We start from the raw sequence: 18,340 nt of genomic DNA on the forward strand, positions 1-18,340 counted from the left end.
TTCTAAATGCAACCGTACCAACCACTTGTCACCACCTCCACTGCTGCGGCCCTATTCCAAGCCCCGTCACATCTCGAAGATGACTGCCGCAGTCGCCTAACTGGTATCCTGCAGCGTTACTCCCCCTCCCCTCAACCCAATCTCTGAGCAGCACACAGAATGATCTTTCAAAACCTGGATCTTTCAAGATCTGAATGATGTATGTGTAGGTACAAACTCATCAAGCTGTACCCTTCGGAGTTGTTTGTGTTGTAACAGGTAAATTGTACCTCAATTTAAAAAAAAAGGAGAGGCCGGGCAGGGTGGCTCAAGCCTGTAATTCCAGCACTTTGGGAGGCCGAGGTGAGGAGCTTGCCTGAGCCCACAGGTTCAAGAACAGCCTGGGCAACTTGGCGAGACCTCATCTCTATAATAAATCAAAAAAATGAGCCGGACATGGTAGTGCGTGCCTGTAGTTTCGACTACTTGGAAGGTTGAGGTGGAAGGATCGCCTGAGCAGGTCGATGATGGGGTGGCCGTGAGTGTGCCACTGCACTCCAGCCTGGGCAGTGGAGTGAGACTCCAACTCAAAAAAAGAAAAAAAAACAAAACAAGGAGAGACTTGAGAGACAGAGAGACAAGTGAATAATAACAACAACAGAAATAAAAGCAAATTATGATAACTGCATACTTAAACCTTCTGAATATTTCCATTACAAATAGAGAAAAATGCAAATTCCCTACAGTGGACTAATTTCAAATCCTGCCATATTCTCCCTCACTCTCTACTCTGAGCCATAGTAGTCTACTCTTGTTTATAAATACTCAAGCTTATTCTGTACTCAGGTCATTTGTACTTTTTCCTTCTATTGAGCACTTTCTCCTCCTAGATTTATACCTCTTCATCCTCAAGGTCTTTGATCAAATGCTCCCTTCTTAGGAAAGACTTTTTTGATGACCCTAGCTGCAGAAGCCTCCATGTCCTCAAGTTACTTTCTAGTACATTAACTTGCTCAATTGTTTAAGTCCTTATCACTAAATAAAATTACCTCTATGCATGTGTATATATGCATGTATGAGTCAGTCTATCTATCTATCTATCTATCTATCTATCTATCTATCTATCTATCTATCTAGTCTATCAATCCATTCATCCATCCATCGATCCATCCTTCTCTTTTCCTTAGATTGTAAATTCTGAGGGAAGATCCTTTGTACCCCAGGCCTATTATGTAATAGACACTCAGTAAATACTGGTCAACTGACTGACTGAGTGTTATGTAGGCACCTGGCAGCAATACCCCTGTCCCTTGGTATCCTGACTGCTGGGTGGGACCCTTGATTTACCTTCAACCTAGAGGGTCTACCACACATGGGCCTATGAAATGCACAGCTGGATAGCAGGGGTTGTACACATCCTGCACCACAGTCTACCCCAGGACACTTGGAGGAATCAGGGATCCCAGCTTAGTAAAGATGTGCACCAGGACCACCTTTCTGAATCACTGAACTTCCCATCTCTTCCAGTCAATTGCCCCCTTCTCCTACTTTGGGACCTCTCAAAGGAGAAACACTGAGGACGGGTCTACCTGCAGCTATTTGTTTGAATCCTCATGTTTGAAACCAGAATAATGATTTCACTTGGTCTGAAATACTAAAGAAGGTTTTTTAGTAAGTCAGGACTGGGGCTTGGAAGGCTGAGCAGGATACCAGGAGTCACATGGTTACCTTATTCTTCACCCTCTGGGGTGTCCCACCCTAAGTCCTAGCCCAGGGTACCTTAAGCTTTAGTACATGTCAGAATCACCAGGTAACCTGGCTATAGGAGGATTTTTATACCTAACAAGTTCTCAGGTCATGCTGGTGGCTACAATTGAGAACCACTGTCCTACCCACCAACAGTTTCTGCAGCTGGTATTGTCTTGGTGGCTTCTCAGCCCCTGGCTTCCTCCTAACTGAACAAAAATCTGTGTATTATATATGGGGTGGAATGAGCAATGCCTTAGAGCTTTTCCAACCCTTTGCTCACACTTTCCTAAAACTGCTCCACACAGAATTTTGTAATATTAATTAATTAATTATCTGTGGGGTCTTACACTATTGCCCAGGCTGGAGAGCATGATCTCCGCTCACTGCAGCCTCAACCTCCTGTGTTCAAGTGATCTTCCTGCCTCAGCCTCCTGAGTACTATAGGCATGCACTACCATGCTTGGCTAATTAAAAAAAATTTTTTTTTGTAGAGACAAGGTCTCACTATGTTGCCCAGGCTGGTCTCAAACTCCTGGGCTCAAGCGATCCTCTTGCCTTAACCTCCTAAAGTGCTGGGATTACAGGTGTGAGCCACTGTGCTCAGTCCTAGTATAATGTTTAAATAATGAAATAGTTTTGTGAAGTCCCAACAACAACAACAAAAAAGACAGATAAAAGTAGAGCAGTTAGCCTGGCTCGGTGGCTCAGCCTGTAATCCCACGCCTTTGGGAGGCTGAGGTGAGTGGTTTGCCTGAGCCTGCGGGTTCGAGACCCGCCTGGGCAACTTGGCAAGACCTCATCTCTACAATAAATAAAAAAAAATCAGCCGGGCATGGTAGTGCATGCCTGTAATTCTGGCTACTTGGAAGGCTGAGGCGGAAGGTTGCTGGAGCCCAGCAGGTCGAGGCTGCGGTGGCCGGGAGCGGCCACTGCACTCCAGTCTGGGCGGCAGAGTGAGACTCCAACTCAAAAAAAAAAAAAAAAAAAAAAGGCAGAGCAGTTCTGAGTGTGGCAGGAGTGGAAAGTAAGAGTTCTCCTGACCCCTTTCACCTCTTGAGCCTTCCCTAAGGCACTTGTCTTGGGGAAGCAAAAATAAAAAACCATCGAGTTTGGAGATGGATCCATCAGATTCCCTACTTAGCTGTCCTTTCTAGCTGTGAGATACAGAAAAATTGCTTAATCCCTCCAAGTCTCCGTTCCCGGACCTATAAAGGGAATGTCATCACAGCCCCACCATTGACCTCACAGAGTGTGCGGAGGAGAGTCCAAACGAAATAATGTTTACTAACGCACTCTGTCCACGGTACCATGTTATTAAGGGATTACCATGGCTTGCTTTGGTGACTATAGGGAGAAGTATGTGGAGCTGGGAACGGGGGCAGCCTGGGAAACCACAAAGCCTTCCTTGTGCATCCCTGGGAAGGCATAGAAGCAGGCAAACTTTTCCATGCTTCCAGGATCTTGTGCCTGAACCCTTGAGAGATTGCGTGCTGACTGTGAGGAGGCAGAAAAGCCTTGGCCTGTGGGGTCCTCGCCAGCTGGTAGTTGAGCATCACTTTAATGAGTTCAGCATGGGAGAACGGGGGTCAGGGCGCTACCTCCCTGAGACACAGAGGAAAAGGTCAAACACTAAGGTGGTCACCGCCTCACTCTCCACAGCTTCCTGGGAAGCAAGGACTCTTCGGCTGACCCCTTCCTGACCCCAGCCTCCAAAGTCCTGCCCTCTCTGCTATTATATGCCGCCTCAGGAGAAATGGATACCCAGGCCTTGAGGTTCCTGGCAGCCGGCCTATTTGGCAGCCTCTGCCAGAACAGTCCGTGGAGTACAGACTGCTCCCTGTCTTCTCCCAGTCTGGTCCCTGGAGAGACTCCAATCTTCCTGCTCAAGTCTTTTCCTTTTCTGCTCATCGTGGGGAAGGAATATGCATCTAGGCGTTAAATCACAAGAGCGCCAGCTGGCACTACGCAGCAACAGGCCCCTAGCACTAGCAGGCCTCAGTTCTCAGAGAGCTGCACAAAGACCAAAGCAAATTTATTACTGTTTTTCAGTTTACAAGTGGGAAATCCACAACACTGGTCAAGAAGAAAGGTATTATGAATGGGAAGACTGAAGTGTAGACAACTAGTTGGACCAAGGTAAGGCATTCCATTTCTTAAAAATTTTAAAATCCAGTCTTTATAAAATGGGACTAGTATACCCACTCCTAAATTCTCAGGATAGGGAGATGCTAGATAGAATTTAAAGTATCCTCCAATGAGAGAGAGAGAGAGAGAGAGAGAGAAACTCAACCCAAGAGAGGGACTCAAAATACAGATAAGAGATTTTTTTTTAATGGTCCCAATGTATCTAACAGATACTGCATCTTTTCTCTGGACAAGAACATTCTAGAACTGAAACCTTTGCCTTTGTACCTGTCTTAGTAATGGAGGCAAGGGTGAATGATGCATGGATTTGTAGGAATCCTTTCTTTCTATGGTCCTCAGTATATTTTCTCACCCACTGTAAGACAGCAGCGAGAGTTGTTCTTGAGCTCTTGAAAGTGCCGTGGATTTGACTGGGAGCATTTCTTCCAGAAAGGGCCTGTCCTGCTCACTGTTTGCAGAGAAATCGGCACTACCTCCCAAGCAAGCCTGCCTTCCCTGATGCTTCTCTCTGATGAAATAGTTTGTGGAGAGCACTGAACAGGGTTCCAGAGCCCTCTTGTGGACTTTTGCTTTATCACATTCCTTTGAAAAAGTGGCTCTGAATCTGATGGCCCCCAAGGTTAACTCGGATTTCAAATAAGTCATTTGGGGGTGGTGCTCCTTTTTGGTGGCTCCTTTTAGGCCATAGGGATGACAGGAGAAAAGAGAGATCCCACACCCTCAGCCCGAAGGACAAGAACCACATTCAGTTCACCTTGGTGATTCCTAGGGCTGGTGGAGTGCTGGTGCCTGGCAGGTGTGTGCTAAACATTGAGAAGGAATAAACTAGAGAATAAAGTGAATGAATGAATGAAAGAAAGCAGAGTTCCTTCTAAAGCTGCTGAAACATGTCTGGGGACTCCTGGGTAGGTGAACTGTGTCCAAAGAGACCCAGAGCATGAGGTGGAAATAGGAGTTCCAAGTGGTAAAACTGAGGAAGTTGTGTTTACAGGGATGAGCCAGAGTGGAGAGAGGCGTAAACAGTGTCGAACACAACTGGGAGTTTCTTGGGGTAAAAGCTATGTTAGCAGAAAAGAGGAAATCCTAAGCACTCGTGAGGTGAAGACCCTATAAACACCTCCCAGTGGAGTCTCCCCAGGTTTGGCAAAAGAGTAAAGAAGCAGTTGTGGCAGTATTCCGAAAACAGTTTTTGGCTTAATCTGTATCAGAGGCATCCTCTGACCCTCCATCCACAAATATAACTAACCACAGTCTTTCCCCTCTTTTCTTTTATGAAAGCAGTTTACCTCTCTCATCTTTTCTATTCCCAGGGTGAAAATATAGGAGATGACGATCCATTCCTGGGTGGAAGGCCAGCGTTCCATCTTCACTAACACGATGTAGTTGAAGAGCATCAGGTATCCGATATACGCCAGCTGTAAGGAAATACAATATGGTGCTCTGACTGCTGAGGCCGAGAAGCCCCGGCCTGGGGCAAAGCCACCGCACAACAGCACAGGACAAGGTCAGGAAGCAGGACACAGGATTCATGACCAATGAACTTGAACGCTCTAAATTATCCAAAGAATGAGAAAAGACCATAGTCTTTGACATATATATGATATAAATACGCAATCTTCCTTTCGACCCTTACATGTGGGTCTGGGACCCCAGTAGTTTGTTTATAGCTATGTGTCACGATGCGTCATTTTGTTTTGCAATTACCTCGTTTTTTGTGTCTTCCTGCCTAAAAAGGGAACCTTGTCTGTCAGTGGCTGCTCCTGCTTATGTGTGGACCTTAGGTCTTAAACTAGGGCAGCGCAGTGGTTTTTTTGCCTCAGAAATGTCAGGCAGAATAAATGTCCTTGAGAAAGAAAGGAAGACACATGTAATACCTATAAATTGGTCAATCCAACATAAAAATAGCCCAGACTTTATCTGGAGGCCCCTCTTTAGTTCTGTTCTGAGCCAATGTCTTCTTTTTTCCTCCTACCTTGAAGTGTTTGACTTGTCAGGGAGGGTTTTACCTGTTTTCCCTCGCATCACCTCCCTCCCCTACCCAAGCTGGAATATTCCTCTCTGGTTTCTGCTTCTTTGAAACAAAACTAGAGAAGACAACACAATTCATAGGAAGGAATGGGTCTGTGTGTGGCCTTTTGTGGACTGATGTGGGGTTTAATCCTCGTGAGGTTATAGCACCTTGAGGTTGAATGCCGAAGTGACTGTGGAAATTGCTGGATGTCCGGGAAAACCTCCTCAGGGTTCAGATTTGGCGACTGTCACTGGAAGATTCAGCTGTGTCAAAGTGGAGTATAGGAAAACTAGTGAGGCCCTTGCATAAGCGGCTGAGGAGCCTTGAGAGAAAACTCTCAAGGGGAATGACAGAGAAGTTAAAACTTCTCTAGGCAATGCCTCAAGTTGAGTAAAGCACTCAGGGGCCTCAAGAGGCTATGAGCAGCGACTAACAGTAAGTTTCTTCAAACTTTCTGCACTCTTCATAGTGATGTAGCAAAGAATAGGACACAGAGTGAGTGAAAGGATTGAGGCCTTGAGGGTTCTGGAGGTACTGTGTGACTTTGGAGCTGTAGAGACAACTTAGAAGGTGGAGGAGATGGCAGCCTGGCTGGGAGGCACATAGGGAAGAGGAGAGGTGCTGCTTTCTCTACTAATGGGACCCCTTCCCTCCTTCCTTCCTTTGTTGTTTTTTTTGGTAAGAGAATAAATAAATAATTTTTTTTTTGAGTTGGGGTCTCACTTGGTTGCTCTGGCTGGAGTGCAGTGGCATGATCATGGCTCACTGCAGCCTCGACCTCATGGGCTCAGGTGATCCTCCCACCTCAGCCTCCCAAGTAGCTGAGACTATAGGCACGCACCATAATGCCCAGTTTTTTTTTTACCATTTTTTTTGGTAGAGATAAGGTTTTGCTATGTTGCCTAGGATGGTCTCGAACTCCTGGACTCAGGTGATCCTCTCACTTCAGCCTCCCAAAGTGCTGGGATTACAGGTGTGAACCATCACGCCCAGCTGAATAAATACATCCTTAATATGAGTCAAAGGTATTTCTGAGACCCTACTACATTGACACATTGCAGACACAACTGTCACATATAATTCCCTCATCTCTTAAAAGGTGAAACTATGTTGAAGCTAAATGAGATCACGTATGAAAGTCGACCAGTTGGGTTCACTCTCTGCCTAAGTATTAATATCTTCTCTTGCACCCACCACCTAGGGACTATTATTTGAAGCTATGCCTCTTTTTCTGCCCCTCCTCATCTTTGGGATCATTTATTTGCAAATCATGAAAACCTTTCATGAAAGAGTTTAATTGTGTAGGACACTTTAAAAATCAGTTGAAAATGGAGCTTGGATCATATGGCTTCTCTTTACCATTGTAATACCCTGGCATTCACTCTGTGAGTGAAAAATGCAAAAAGAAGGACTTTGCATTTTACAAAATGCAAAAAAAAAAAAAAAAAGGATTTCAGTGATTAAAACTCTAACTCTCCTTCTGACTTGAAATCCTTCTCTCTTCCTGAGTTGCTTCCTTCTCTTTGTTGGATAAAATTCCATTGCTTCTAGGTTAAATGAATCTTGTTAACTGCCCTGGTTTTTATCATTTTACCCAATGCATTGTAAAACATTTCAAAGCATTATCTTTTCTTGTCACATGCAGGCCCAGTGACACATACACAATTTTTCCAGAACCTCTGCAGTTTAGTACTTAGGGAACTCCTCTGACCTGTATCTGTCCTCTGAATACAGGTCCAAGCTGTTGGTGGAAGGTAGGCAGGCACAGGAATCAGTACAATTTGAATTTTAAGTCCTAGCTGGCATAATTCCTATCTGTATCGTCTTGTGTTAAATCGCTTAACCTGCCTGGGCCTCCATTCTGTGAAGTGGAGATTATTGCTACTTACCTTACAGGGTTTTTGGAAGGACTGGGGGTATCTATCTATCTATCTATCTATCTATCTATCTATCTATCTATCTATCTATCTATCTGCCTATCTATGTCTGTCTATCTAGCTTCTATCTATCTCTGTATTATCTATCATCTATCTATTATCTATCATCTATATCTATATATTATCTATTTAACTACTATGTATCTATCATCTGTCTATCTATCCATCTGTCTATATCTCCCAACATGTTGTAGGTAGAGGCCAATGGGTGCTGGCTAAAATTCACCTCTTTTTTCAAGATGCTTCTGCTTTTCCTCTTGTCTCCTCTTACCTCAGTCCTCACTTCCTTTTGATCTCCTGTTCACAATTCCTACCTCTCCTCTTTTTATTCTTTTAAAAATTGTTCTCCAAAATTATGAACTTCACAGGAACCTGGCTGGACTCAGAATCTATAATACTGAGTGATCTTTCACAGAAACAAAGAACTGAGTATCACATGTTCTCACTCATAAGCAGACCTTGAACAATCATCGTAATACTATAAGAAAAGGATTGGCAGTAAAGGGAAACTGCTGGGAGGAGGGCAGGGAAGTGGGATTGGCAGTAGTGGGGGTCTGCCTGGGGAAGTGGAGGCATACCTCATCAACAAGGGTACCTGCATAATGAACATTTGTATACCTAACCCGAATAGTATCCCACATCTTTAAAATAAAAAAATTAAAAGTTAAAAAAAAATTGTTCTCATTATTGTTTATGCTTATTCCACTTCCATCCTTTTTACTTCTGCTTGTTTTTTTTTTTTTTTTTTGAGTTGGAGTCTCACTCTATCGCCCAGACAGGAGTGCAGTGGCTGCTCCCGGCCACCGCAGCCTCAACCTGGTGGGCTCCGGCGATCCTTCCGCCTCCGCCTTCCAAGTAGCTGGAACTACAGGCACGTGCTACCACGCCCAGCTAATTTTTTGATTTATTGTAGAGATGAGGTCTCGCCAAGTTGCCCAGGTGGGTCTCGAACCCACGGGCTCAGGCAATCCACTCACCTCGGCCTCCCAAAACGTGGGATTACTGGCTGAGCCACAGAGCCCAGCTCTGCTTGTTCCTTAAATCACAGTTACTTTATAATAAATTTTTCCCATAGTCAAGCTACAATATAATATTTTGGGACAACTCCCAATATATAGACTTCTGAAAATAGGGTCTTAAATATGTTTAGCTGTTACAAGAGAGGACTGGCTGCTGTCTTGGAAGCAACCTATCTCAGTACTTGTGACACTCATGCAGCCTTGCTGCAGATGACCTTACCATGATACGCTCTGAGAGAGAGAGAGAGAGAGTATTCTGTAAGCTTTAACAATTTGTGGATAGGATGTCAGAGTTTTGGAAGAGAAATATAACCTTATGACTCTTATAGTCAGCAGGAGTCCTGTAAGAACTAGTATTTAATTTGCTTACATGTTCTTTTTTACATATTTTCCACGAGCCAAGATGTATGCTTCCTAAGCTATCCAACACAAATGTCAAAGCCTGCTGCAGTTTTCTGTGGATCCCTGCTAGACCTCTGCCATTCCTCATGTCTTCTCAAGCCCGTTCTGCTGCCTCTGGAGAGCAGAGGGACACATGGTCTTAGAGAGGAAAGAGTCCATCACCACTGTAGAAACCCAGAGTGAACACCATGTTCTCTCACCTGTGGCCACTTTGCGCCTTGAATTTGAATTCTCTTCAGTTGGACACTTGAAGCAGGCGCTCAAACAGGTTCTGGGAGCCAGTTGGATTTCGTTGGATTTCTGTCTCCTTCACCTTGGTACAGGAGAGGACCCACCTTGCTCCCTGGGAAACTTGCTAAGATGCGGAAGTGAGATTGTGTGGAAATAGGCTGGGGCCTAACTTTCAGAGCCCTGGGAAAGTGGACGGGGCTCCTTTTGAAAATCAGTACTCTTACAAGAGAAGAACACAACCGAAAGCAAATGGGAACTTCAATTTAAAGTTTTTTGTTTGTTTGTTTGTTTTTAGACGTTGTGTTGCTCTGTCATTCATGCTGGAGTGCAGTGGCACTATTACAGCTCATTGCAGTCTCTGCCTCCGGGGCTCAGGTGATCCTTCAGCCTCAGCCTCCTGAGTAGCTGAGACTACAAAAATGTACCAGCATACCTGGCTAATATTTTTGTTTTGTTATAGAGACTAGGTCTCCCTATATTGCCCAGGCTGGTCTTGAACTCCTGTGCTCAAGTGATCCACCTGCCTCGGCCTCCCAACCTGCTGGGATTCCAGGAGTAGTCATCAGGTTCTGCCTGAAACTCAATTTTACTGTCAATCCTTGCTGGTAACTTAAGACTGGCCTACCTCATCTCCAATTCACTTCCTGGAGGCCTGGGCCTTGTCAACATGTAAATATGGATTCTGTAAACACAACTGAACACATCTGGGGGATCCAATCAGATGGGTTTGCTGAGGCCCACCCACACAGCCTTGTAGAAGGTGGCAGGACACACAGGCCCCCACGTCCCAAAGAGGCAGCCACAAATAACATAAGCAAAGCAGTGTGTCCCAAGCTTCTGCAAACTTCAGATTTTCCTGGGAAGCTTGTTAAAATAACACAGCCTCTCAGACCCCAGGCTGGAGTGCAGTGGCACAATCACAACTCACTGCAGCCTTGACCTCCTAGGCTCAGGTGATCCTTCCACCTCAGCCTCCCTAATAGCTGGGACTATAGGCATGCACCCTACACTCAGCTAATTTTTTAATTTTTGTAGAGATAGGGTCTCACTATGTTGCCTAGGCTGTTCTCAAGCTCCTGGTCTCAATCAATCCTCCCTCCTCGGCCTCCCAAAGTGCTGGAATTACAGCCACTGTGTCCAACCCAGATCATTAATTTCTAAGACTTTGTGGGCCTAGCAGTCTCTATTGCAACTCATCAACCCTACTGCGGCAGCACAAAGGCACCCAGACTATTGGTGAGTAAAAGAGTTTGACCGTGATCCAACAAAACTTTCTTTATGGGCACTGCAATTTGAATTTCATATAATTTTCATGTGTCCTAAGTATTCTTTTTAAAACTTTATTTCAACCCTTTAAAAATGGGAAAAACCATTCTTAGTTTTCAGACTGTAATCATAGGCTGTGAGCTAGAGTTTGCCAAGCTTTGTTCTAGGCTGAGACAGTTGAAACAGCATCATATAAGAGGAAGGGTAGACCTGGGCGAAATGGCAGTAAAATAAATACGTAAGATTGTTTTAGAATTACAGAGAGTACTTATACAGCACCTAGAACACAGTGCCGCAAACACAGTAGGTGATCAATAAATAATATTATTGTTGAGTGAATGGATGAACACAACACTTATTATCTATTGCTGTGCAATGTGACTAGCCTAGGACAAACAATAGACACATTTACATACTGCATACCTGTCTGGGCACTGTTCTAAGTGCTTCACATATTTTAACACAAATAATCTTTACTAAACTCTACAGAACAGAAACTGTTATTATCCTCTTAAGGAAACTGTGGACAGAACGGGAAAGTAACTTGCTTGGAGATACACAATACTGAGAGGGACAGGTAGGATTCCCACCCAGGCTGTCTGATTCCAAGTTCATGCTTGTCACTAAGCTGTTTTCTGTAAGGTTAAAAATAATATAGATCTAGAAGGGAGGGTCAGAGGGAAGGAGGGGCAGAGGGGAAGGAAAGATGGATGGACAAAAGGAAGGAAGACGTGACAAAGGGAGGGAGGGAAGGATGATGGGAGGCAGGAAGAGAATAATACCATCTATTGTAAAGATAAGTGCAATGAAGTTTTTTAAAATGTATATATACATGTGTGTATCTCTAAGTTGAGATGTAAATGATGTGTTCTATTGCAGGCCACACTTGGCAAAGTTTGACAGCCACTGCTGCTCAGACACAGAATGGAGTAGAACTGGGGTCCTTTAACTCACACTTCCCCGCAGCTGATCACTTCCTGTCAAAGAGTTCCTTGAAAATAGAAATGGGACAGAGGCCCAGGAGTGAGTGTCTTTCTTGATTGGGCTTTTGTAAAAAAGGACCAGATTTCTGAGTCCTCTCTACGTGGTCAGTTACTTCAGAGAAAGTGACCACACACAGCAAAGTTTAGGCTCTAAGGAAGGAAAGAAATCAGTAAACTATATAGCTGTATATATTTTATAGATATAGATATCTGTATAAAAAATATACATAGAAATGATTTTTAACGTGCCTTAGTTATTTTGAGGGGGAGAATATGTCTCTTTTCTTCACATTGGTACATTTGGTAAATTTTTACTAATTAACCAAAAAAACCCTAATATTTATACTTTGACCAAAAAATCCCATCCTCTTCCAATGACATACTTTAAAGTAGTAGTTTTCAACTGGTGGCAATTTTATCCCACAAGGGGACATTTGGCACTGTCTGAAGACATGTTGGTCGTCATACTTGGGGGATGGGGAGTGCTCCTGAGCAGAGGCCAAGGGTGCTACTAAAAGGCTCATGTGGAAAGGGCAACCTCTCACAAGAAAAAATTATGCTGCCCCAAATCCCAAAAGTGCTGAGGTAGAGAAACCCGGCTTTAATGCCAATGGCAAGCGTCAGCATGCAGGACCACACAAAAATCACCTCATTTGGTCATTTGAGTGATCTTGGCCTCCGATTCAGATTATCCTGTGGCTGACTCAAATGACTGCTATGCAGCGGGTTGGGAAAAAGGCTAAAAATACAGATGCACTACCCTTCATCTGGCGCGGTTCCCCTGAGGCTGGAGAGAACTGGAGACTGCCTGGGCCAAAAGCTCACCTTAAGCTTAAAATATCATTGAAAAGCATTCCCTTTTCTCTGCATCCTCACCGGCATCTGTCAACTTGGATGGATTTAGAGTCAATAATACTCAGTGATCTACCACAGAAACAAAGAACTGAGCACTACATGTTCTTACTCATAAGCGGACCCTGAACATTTACCATAATACTGTAAGAAAAGTATTGGCAGTAGCAGGAAACTGTTAGGGGAGGGAGGGGGTACATATAACATCAATAAGGGTACCTAATCTCAGACCAGGTGAAGTAGGGACCAAAGGGAGGTCTAAACTTTACCTGAATGATGACCACTTGTTTACCTAATCCCGAATTGTAGCCCACATCTTTAAAATATATATATATCATTGAAAAACAGAAGTGGAGAACAAACATGGAGCCATTTCTACCATGTCAAAAGGCTATCTCAGGGACAACCCATTGTTTTGAAGGCAGAAAATGTGTGCAGGGTGTAGATACTAAACAATATTTGCCATGAATTGTAGGTTGCTTTGAGTATTCTTTGCTGCTGTGGTTTGCATGTCGTTAACTGTGTCAGAGCAAGAAAGGTTGTTTGATGACACCCCAGACTGGAGGTAGTTACACACATATGCTGTCTTCTTTCATGGTGTTATTTCTACTCCCTCCTCATCCCTTACCCACCAAATGTCCTCCTGCCAACTTGGGATTGGCATCTAAAGTGGGCAACTCTGATCTAGCACTCAACCATCCGGAACAAGGAAGTGTTTTGAAAAGGGACACCTACTTTCCTGCTAGACTAGACTCATATTCATCTCACTCTATTTCTGTTAGTTCTCACTTTTATCATTTCCTTTATTTTCTGAGAGAAGGAGGAACGTAGCCTGTGGAAGCTGTCTCACAAACTCCACAAATCTTGCAAAGCAATTGAAAAAGAAAGGCCATAGGGGTTTCATTCTTGCATGTGTGGTACTTCTATTACAAATTGCAGAGAAAACCACACAGGTGCATGAGAAATGGATGTTGGCTCCCGTGGCCATCTTTTAGGAAGGAGAAGAGGAAAGATGCTTACAGTGTAGAACCAGAACTTCACGATGGGTGCATTGTAGAATTCGTAGATTTTTCTGCCCAGGGGAATCAACCGGTGCCTGCTCTGAACTTCCTCTTCATCCTTCTTCCTGGAGGACTCCCCATTGTTTCGTCCCAACATTGCCTACGGTGGAAAAGAATCAATATCTTCATGGCAGGGCTCTGGACAGTATCTAGTTCCAGGTGCTCATTTTACACATGGGGGAAGGATGCTCACAGAACACAAGAGCTCATAAAACCCAAGGCCTCAGAGATTTAGAGATTAGCCTTCCCTAAGTGTGCATTTGTACTACTTGTATAATCTGTGTATACCCTTTTCTGGGGATATTTTATCTATCTATCTATCTATCTATCTATCTATCTATCTATCTATCTAACCTACCTACCTACCTACCTACCTACCTACCTACCTACCTACCTACCTATCTATTGTCAGGATCTTACTTGCAGCCTCAAACTCCTGGGCTTAAGCCATCCTCCCTCCTCAGCCTTCCTAGTGGCTGGGACTACTGGTGCACACCGTTATGCCCAGCTAATTTATTATTTTTATTTTTTTTCTTGGAGATGAGGTCTCTCTATGTTGCCCAGGCTAGGCTCGAATTCCTGGGCTCAAGCAATTCTCCTGCCTTGGCTTCCCAAAGAGCTGGGATTACAAGCAGGAGCTACCATGCCCAGCAGGGGCTATTTCTTGACCACTCTCTTCTCTTCCACTAGGGGACCCTCTAGAAGATGTTTGTGATGTTTGTGATGGAAGAAACCCAGAGTTCTGAGAGGAAGAAAGAGTGTAATCTGGGAAGGCCGGGTTTCCGGAATCTGTCCTTCCTCCATGTCCTGTCTCTCCTTATATAACATGAAACAGACTACATCTGGGCTCAAATTCTGCCCTCACCAATGCTAATGACTCTTAAGTCAAAGGTAAATTGGACCTGAATACCAAAATGTATCCAAAGGTTCTGAGTATTCAAGAGGGAGCTTATCAGAAGTGCCTGGAGTTTAGTCAGCTTAGGGACAGCTTCCCAACCCTCAAGCATGTGCCTGGGCTCCCTGATTACTGCTGCTATTAGTTTCATGGTGACTCCTGGGCATGTTGCCTTCCTTTGCAACCAGGTGGGACTAGAAGAAGAATTCCAGTCAGGCCTTACCTGGAGAGGGCCTCATCTCCATGATACTAGAGATTTTCTTGAGAGTGGAATTATTTTCTTCTCATTCACTACCTCAGCAGCAGTGACAACAACAATAATTTGACATCTCAAAAAAGGCAGGACTTCAGAAAAGGCCGACACCTGCATGTCTGGGTAGCGAGTGACAGGATGCCTCAAAGATGGCTAAACATCTCAATAGGAAAGCATTCCAGGCCTTGGGTCACTCAGATGGGAGATGGAGCTCTAACTTGGACACTTCAATTATATGGGCACTGTGGGAAAGGTTTTCAACCTCTCTGAGACTAAGTTTCTTTAACTGTAAAATGGGGGTAATAAAGCACCTGCTATAAGATTGGCCTACAAATCAGTTAGCACCTGGCACTTAATAAGTACTTGATAAGAACTAGCTAGTCATTATTCACAATAGCAAAAACATGGAACCAATCATGCTGCTGGAAAGAGGACTAGACAAAAAAAAAAATGTGGCACATATACTTGATGGAATATTACGCAGCCATAAAGAAGGACAAAATTATGAACTTCGTAGCAACTTGGATGGACTTCGAGGCTATAATACTGAGTGATCTATCACAGAAGCAAAGAACTGAATATCACATGTTCTCACTCATAAGCAGACCTTGAACAACTATCGTAATACTATAAGAAAGAGATTGGCAGTAGTGGGAAACTGCCAGGGGAGGGCAGAGGTGGATCAGCAGTAGTGGGAAACTGCCAAGAGAAGGGGGGCACACCTCATCAACAAGGGTCCCTGCATAATGGACATTTGTATAACTAACCTTGAATTGTACCCCACATATTTAAAATAAAAATATTTTAAAAAAACCAAAAAAATTAGCTAGTCTTCAAAGTGAATTGAGACTTTCTGGATATTTGACTGAAATGATCTAGTTGAGCTCTCTCACTAGAAAAAAAAAGTGTTATTAGGCTCTACAACAATATCATGTTTTGAGTTTAATTTTTTGATACTGTTCTAAGACAAGGTGAGTTCCACAAAGTTTGGAGTTTTTTTAAAATGTGAGGACAGGGTAAAACCTTATAACTGCTCAGGACTGATAAGGGACAAGACAGAGCACTGGGAATATGAGTTTAAAGTTGAGTGATCTAATGACAGAAAGGTGAAGATAGAGGCAACTACTAGATAATGCTGGTTTCAAACCACCTTACCTAAAATATACAGATCTTAGTTTTAACCTACTTGGATCACTGCCTCAAACAACCACTTTACTCAAATATGTACAACTGGCAAATGATTTACCTATAACCAATAAGCTTTCTGGGGAGGCAACTTCCAGTCTTTTGTGCACTCTAACTAGAAAAGTCCCTTGTGTTAGTGAAAAGATAAGATTCCATACCAAGGCCTATCTAAGTGCTTATTTTGACTAGTGAGCTGAGTTAATCTTTGTGATGGATATAGCAAACTAGACAGCAATAGACTTCTATAATATTGATCACGGACCTCAAGAAACTCTGAGGTTTCATGATATCTGTTCTTCTGTAATTTGCGTAACATAATTAACCTGCTCCTGTTCTGCTTATTTATATGCTTGACCATACAGTGCCATTTGGCAACACAATGAGATGAGAATGAAGACAGCTTGAAGATTTTTTTAGGCATCTTGGAGAGCAGCATCATGGGGAACTCCTAGGGATGGTGGCTTGCCCAGCAGAGCTATAGCCATGTCCTGGGTCTGTGGACTTGTTGGGACTTTATTAGGCCAAGCGCAAGATGGAAACACTTGTACATCTGTTTGGCAATGCAGGCAAACCAAAAACACAATAACTTGTTTTGCCTTTATTATTCTGATATATTCTAACATGAATTGCATCTGTAACAGGCTTGTCTTTCATGGGTTTATGTAAAGCATTTTTGACATTTCATTAATTTCCACCTAAGCAGCTTAACTTGTGATTTTGTTGATTTCTTTTCCCTGTAGTCAAATGTTTCCTTTGACATTCCTTGAAGCAGAATGTAACAGGGTCAAACACAGACAAAACAGCACAATATGGTTTGAGAACGTTTGCTTGCTTGACACAGATGGCAAGGCAGAGAAAGACTCTTGGAGGTGAACTAAGCTACTAAAAACTACAAAAACGAAGTGAACTGAAGCTGATATTTTTGTGCATAGTTCTGGAAGGACCAGAAGAAAGTGTCCCATTCTAAGAAAGGATGTATTGGCTTAACACAAAAGTTCAAGTATCAATCCTATGAAAGGAGTGCAGGTGCTATAAGCTGCACTCTCTGTTACTATTCAGCATGAGCCTGTTGACTAGTGCCTAAGCAGTAGCAGAATTTGCTGTCAAAGTTAAAGGATGAGCCATTGCTTCATTAATCTCTGGTGTGGCCATGTGGCTTCTTGAGCTATAGCTACCATGTTTCTTAGCTTTGGCCTCCTTCCCTACCTTGGGGAGGTGAATCTCTCTCTCTAATTTACTTTCTAAATAAGCTATATTTTCTATCTAAATAAGCCATATTATAATTTGTTATATATAAATATATAATTTATATAATAATTTACTTTCTAAATAAGGTCTATTATAAAAAAAAAGTTAAAGGACACTCCACTTTAATGACAACTGCTGTTCAACCCTGAGTTTGCCAGCCTCCACGATTCTTCCTTCCTTTCCTTTTCCCTGCTATTTCTGCCCGTGGAGAAGACGCTCTGGCAGTAATGCTATGGAGTTGTGTTCTGTGGGGTCCACAGTAAACAACACTAGGCTCTAATCTCTTGTAAGCAGAGTCTTAGTCTAGACATGCATCTCTTATTGTGACTTCTGGAAGAATCAGGTCGTCAAAGCTCTAGACTGAGCAGGGGAAGCTGCCTCTCTTTGTTTTCTTCTGTGAGACCCAAACAGAGAGAATGCCAATTCAGCTTCTGGCTGTCTTCCTAGGATGTATGCCAATGTCAAGATCGTGCCATACTCAACTTGGGAGGCTCATGTCTCACTTTTGGATTCTCTCTGCTGTATGGTGGACCAAATCAGCTGAGCACCTGTATTTGAGACTAAGGAGAAATTATTTCTCTCCCTTAACCTATTGACTAAACCATGGCCAATGGAATCTGTATGCCTAGGTTCTAATTTCAGCTTTGCAATGAATTAGCTGCATAAACTTGGGCAATTTAACCTCCCCGAGTCCTAGCTTTCTTATCTGTAGATGGGAATAATAATAATGTCTGCCTCATAGGACTATTGTGAGGATTCCACGAGTAAGTGTATGCCAAGTGCTTAGCACTATTATAACAATATTAGTGAACATTTATCAACGTTCACAGTGTGCCAGTCTCCAATATAAGTTGTTTGCGTGCTTATTATTTATTTGTTTACTGACTTGTGGTCTCACTTTGTCACTCAGGCTGGAGTACAGTTCGCACAATCATGGCTTACTGCAGTCTCCAACTCCTGGGCTCAGGCATTTCTCCTGCTTCAACCTCCTGGGTAGCTGGGACTACAGGCATGAGCCACTATACCAAGCTAATTTTTTTATTTTTTAAGAGATGAGGTCTTGCTATGTTACCAAGGCTGGTCTCAAACTCCTGGGCTCAAGCAGTCTTCCTGCCTCAGCCTCC

General features: G+C 43.4%; 1 protein-coding gene across 1 annotated transcript in view; it reads right to left on the reverse strand.

The window, feature by feature from the left end:
* The window catches only part of TRPM3 (transient receptor potential cation channel subfamily M member 3), a gene marked incomplete at its 5' end in the record, with an annotated part of 209,193 nt that overhangs the window by 71,833 nt on the left and 119,020 nt on the right, over window positions 1-18,340 (reverse strand). The window contains 2 exons of the mRNA XM_021708256.1: window positions 5,160-5,288; window positions 13,595-13,735. Coding sequence (XP_021563931.1) covers window positions 5,160-5,288; window positions 13,595-13,735 — 270 coding nt within the window. The remainder of the gene's footprint in view (window positions 1-5,159; window positions 5,289-13,594; window positions 13,736-18,340) is intronic.

This window comes from Carlito syrichta, unplaced genomic scaffold (genome assembly GCF_000164805.1).
Source record: "Carlito syrichta isolate Samal-C Ts95f unplaced genomic scaffold, Tarsius_syrichta-2.0.1 Scaffold135656, whole genome shotgun sequence".
In the NCBI taxonomy this organism is placed as follows: Eukaryota; Metazoa; Chordata; class Mammalia; order Primates; family Tarsiidae; genus Carlito; species Carlito syrichta.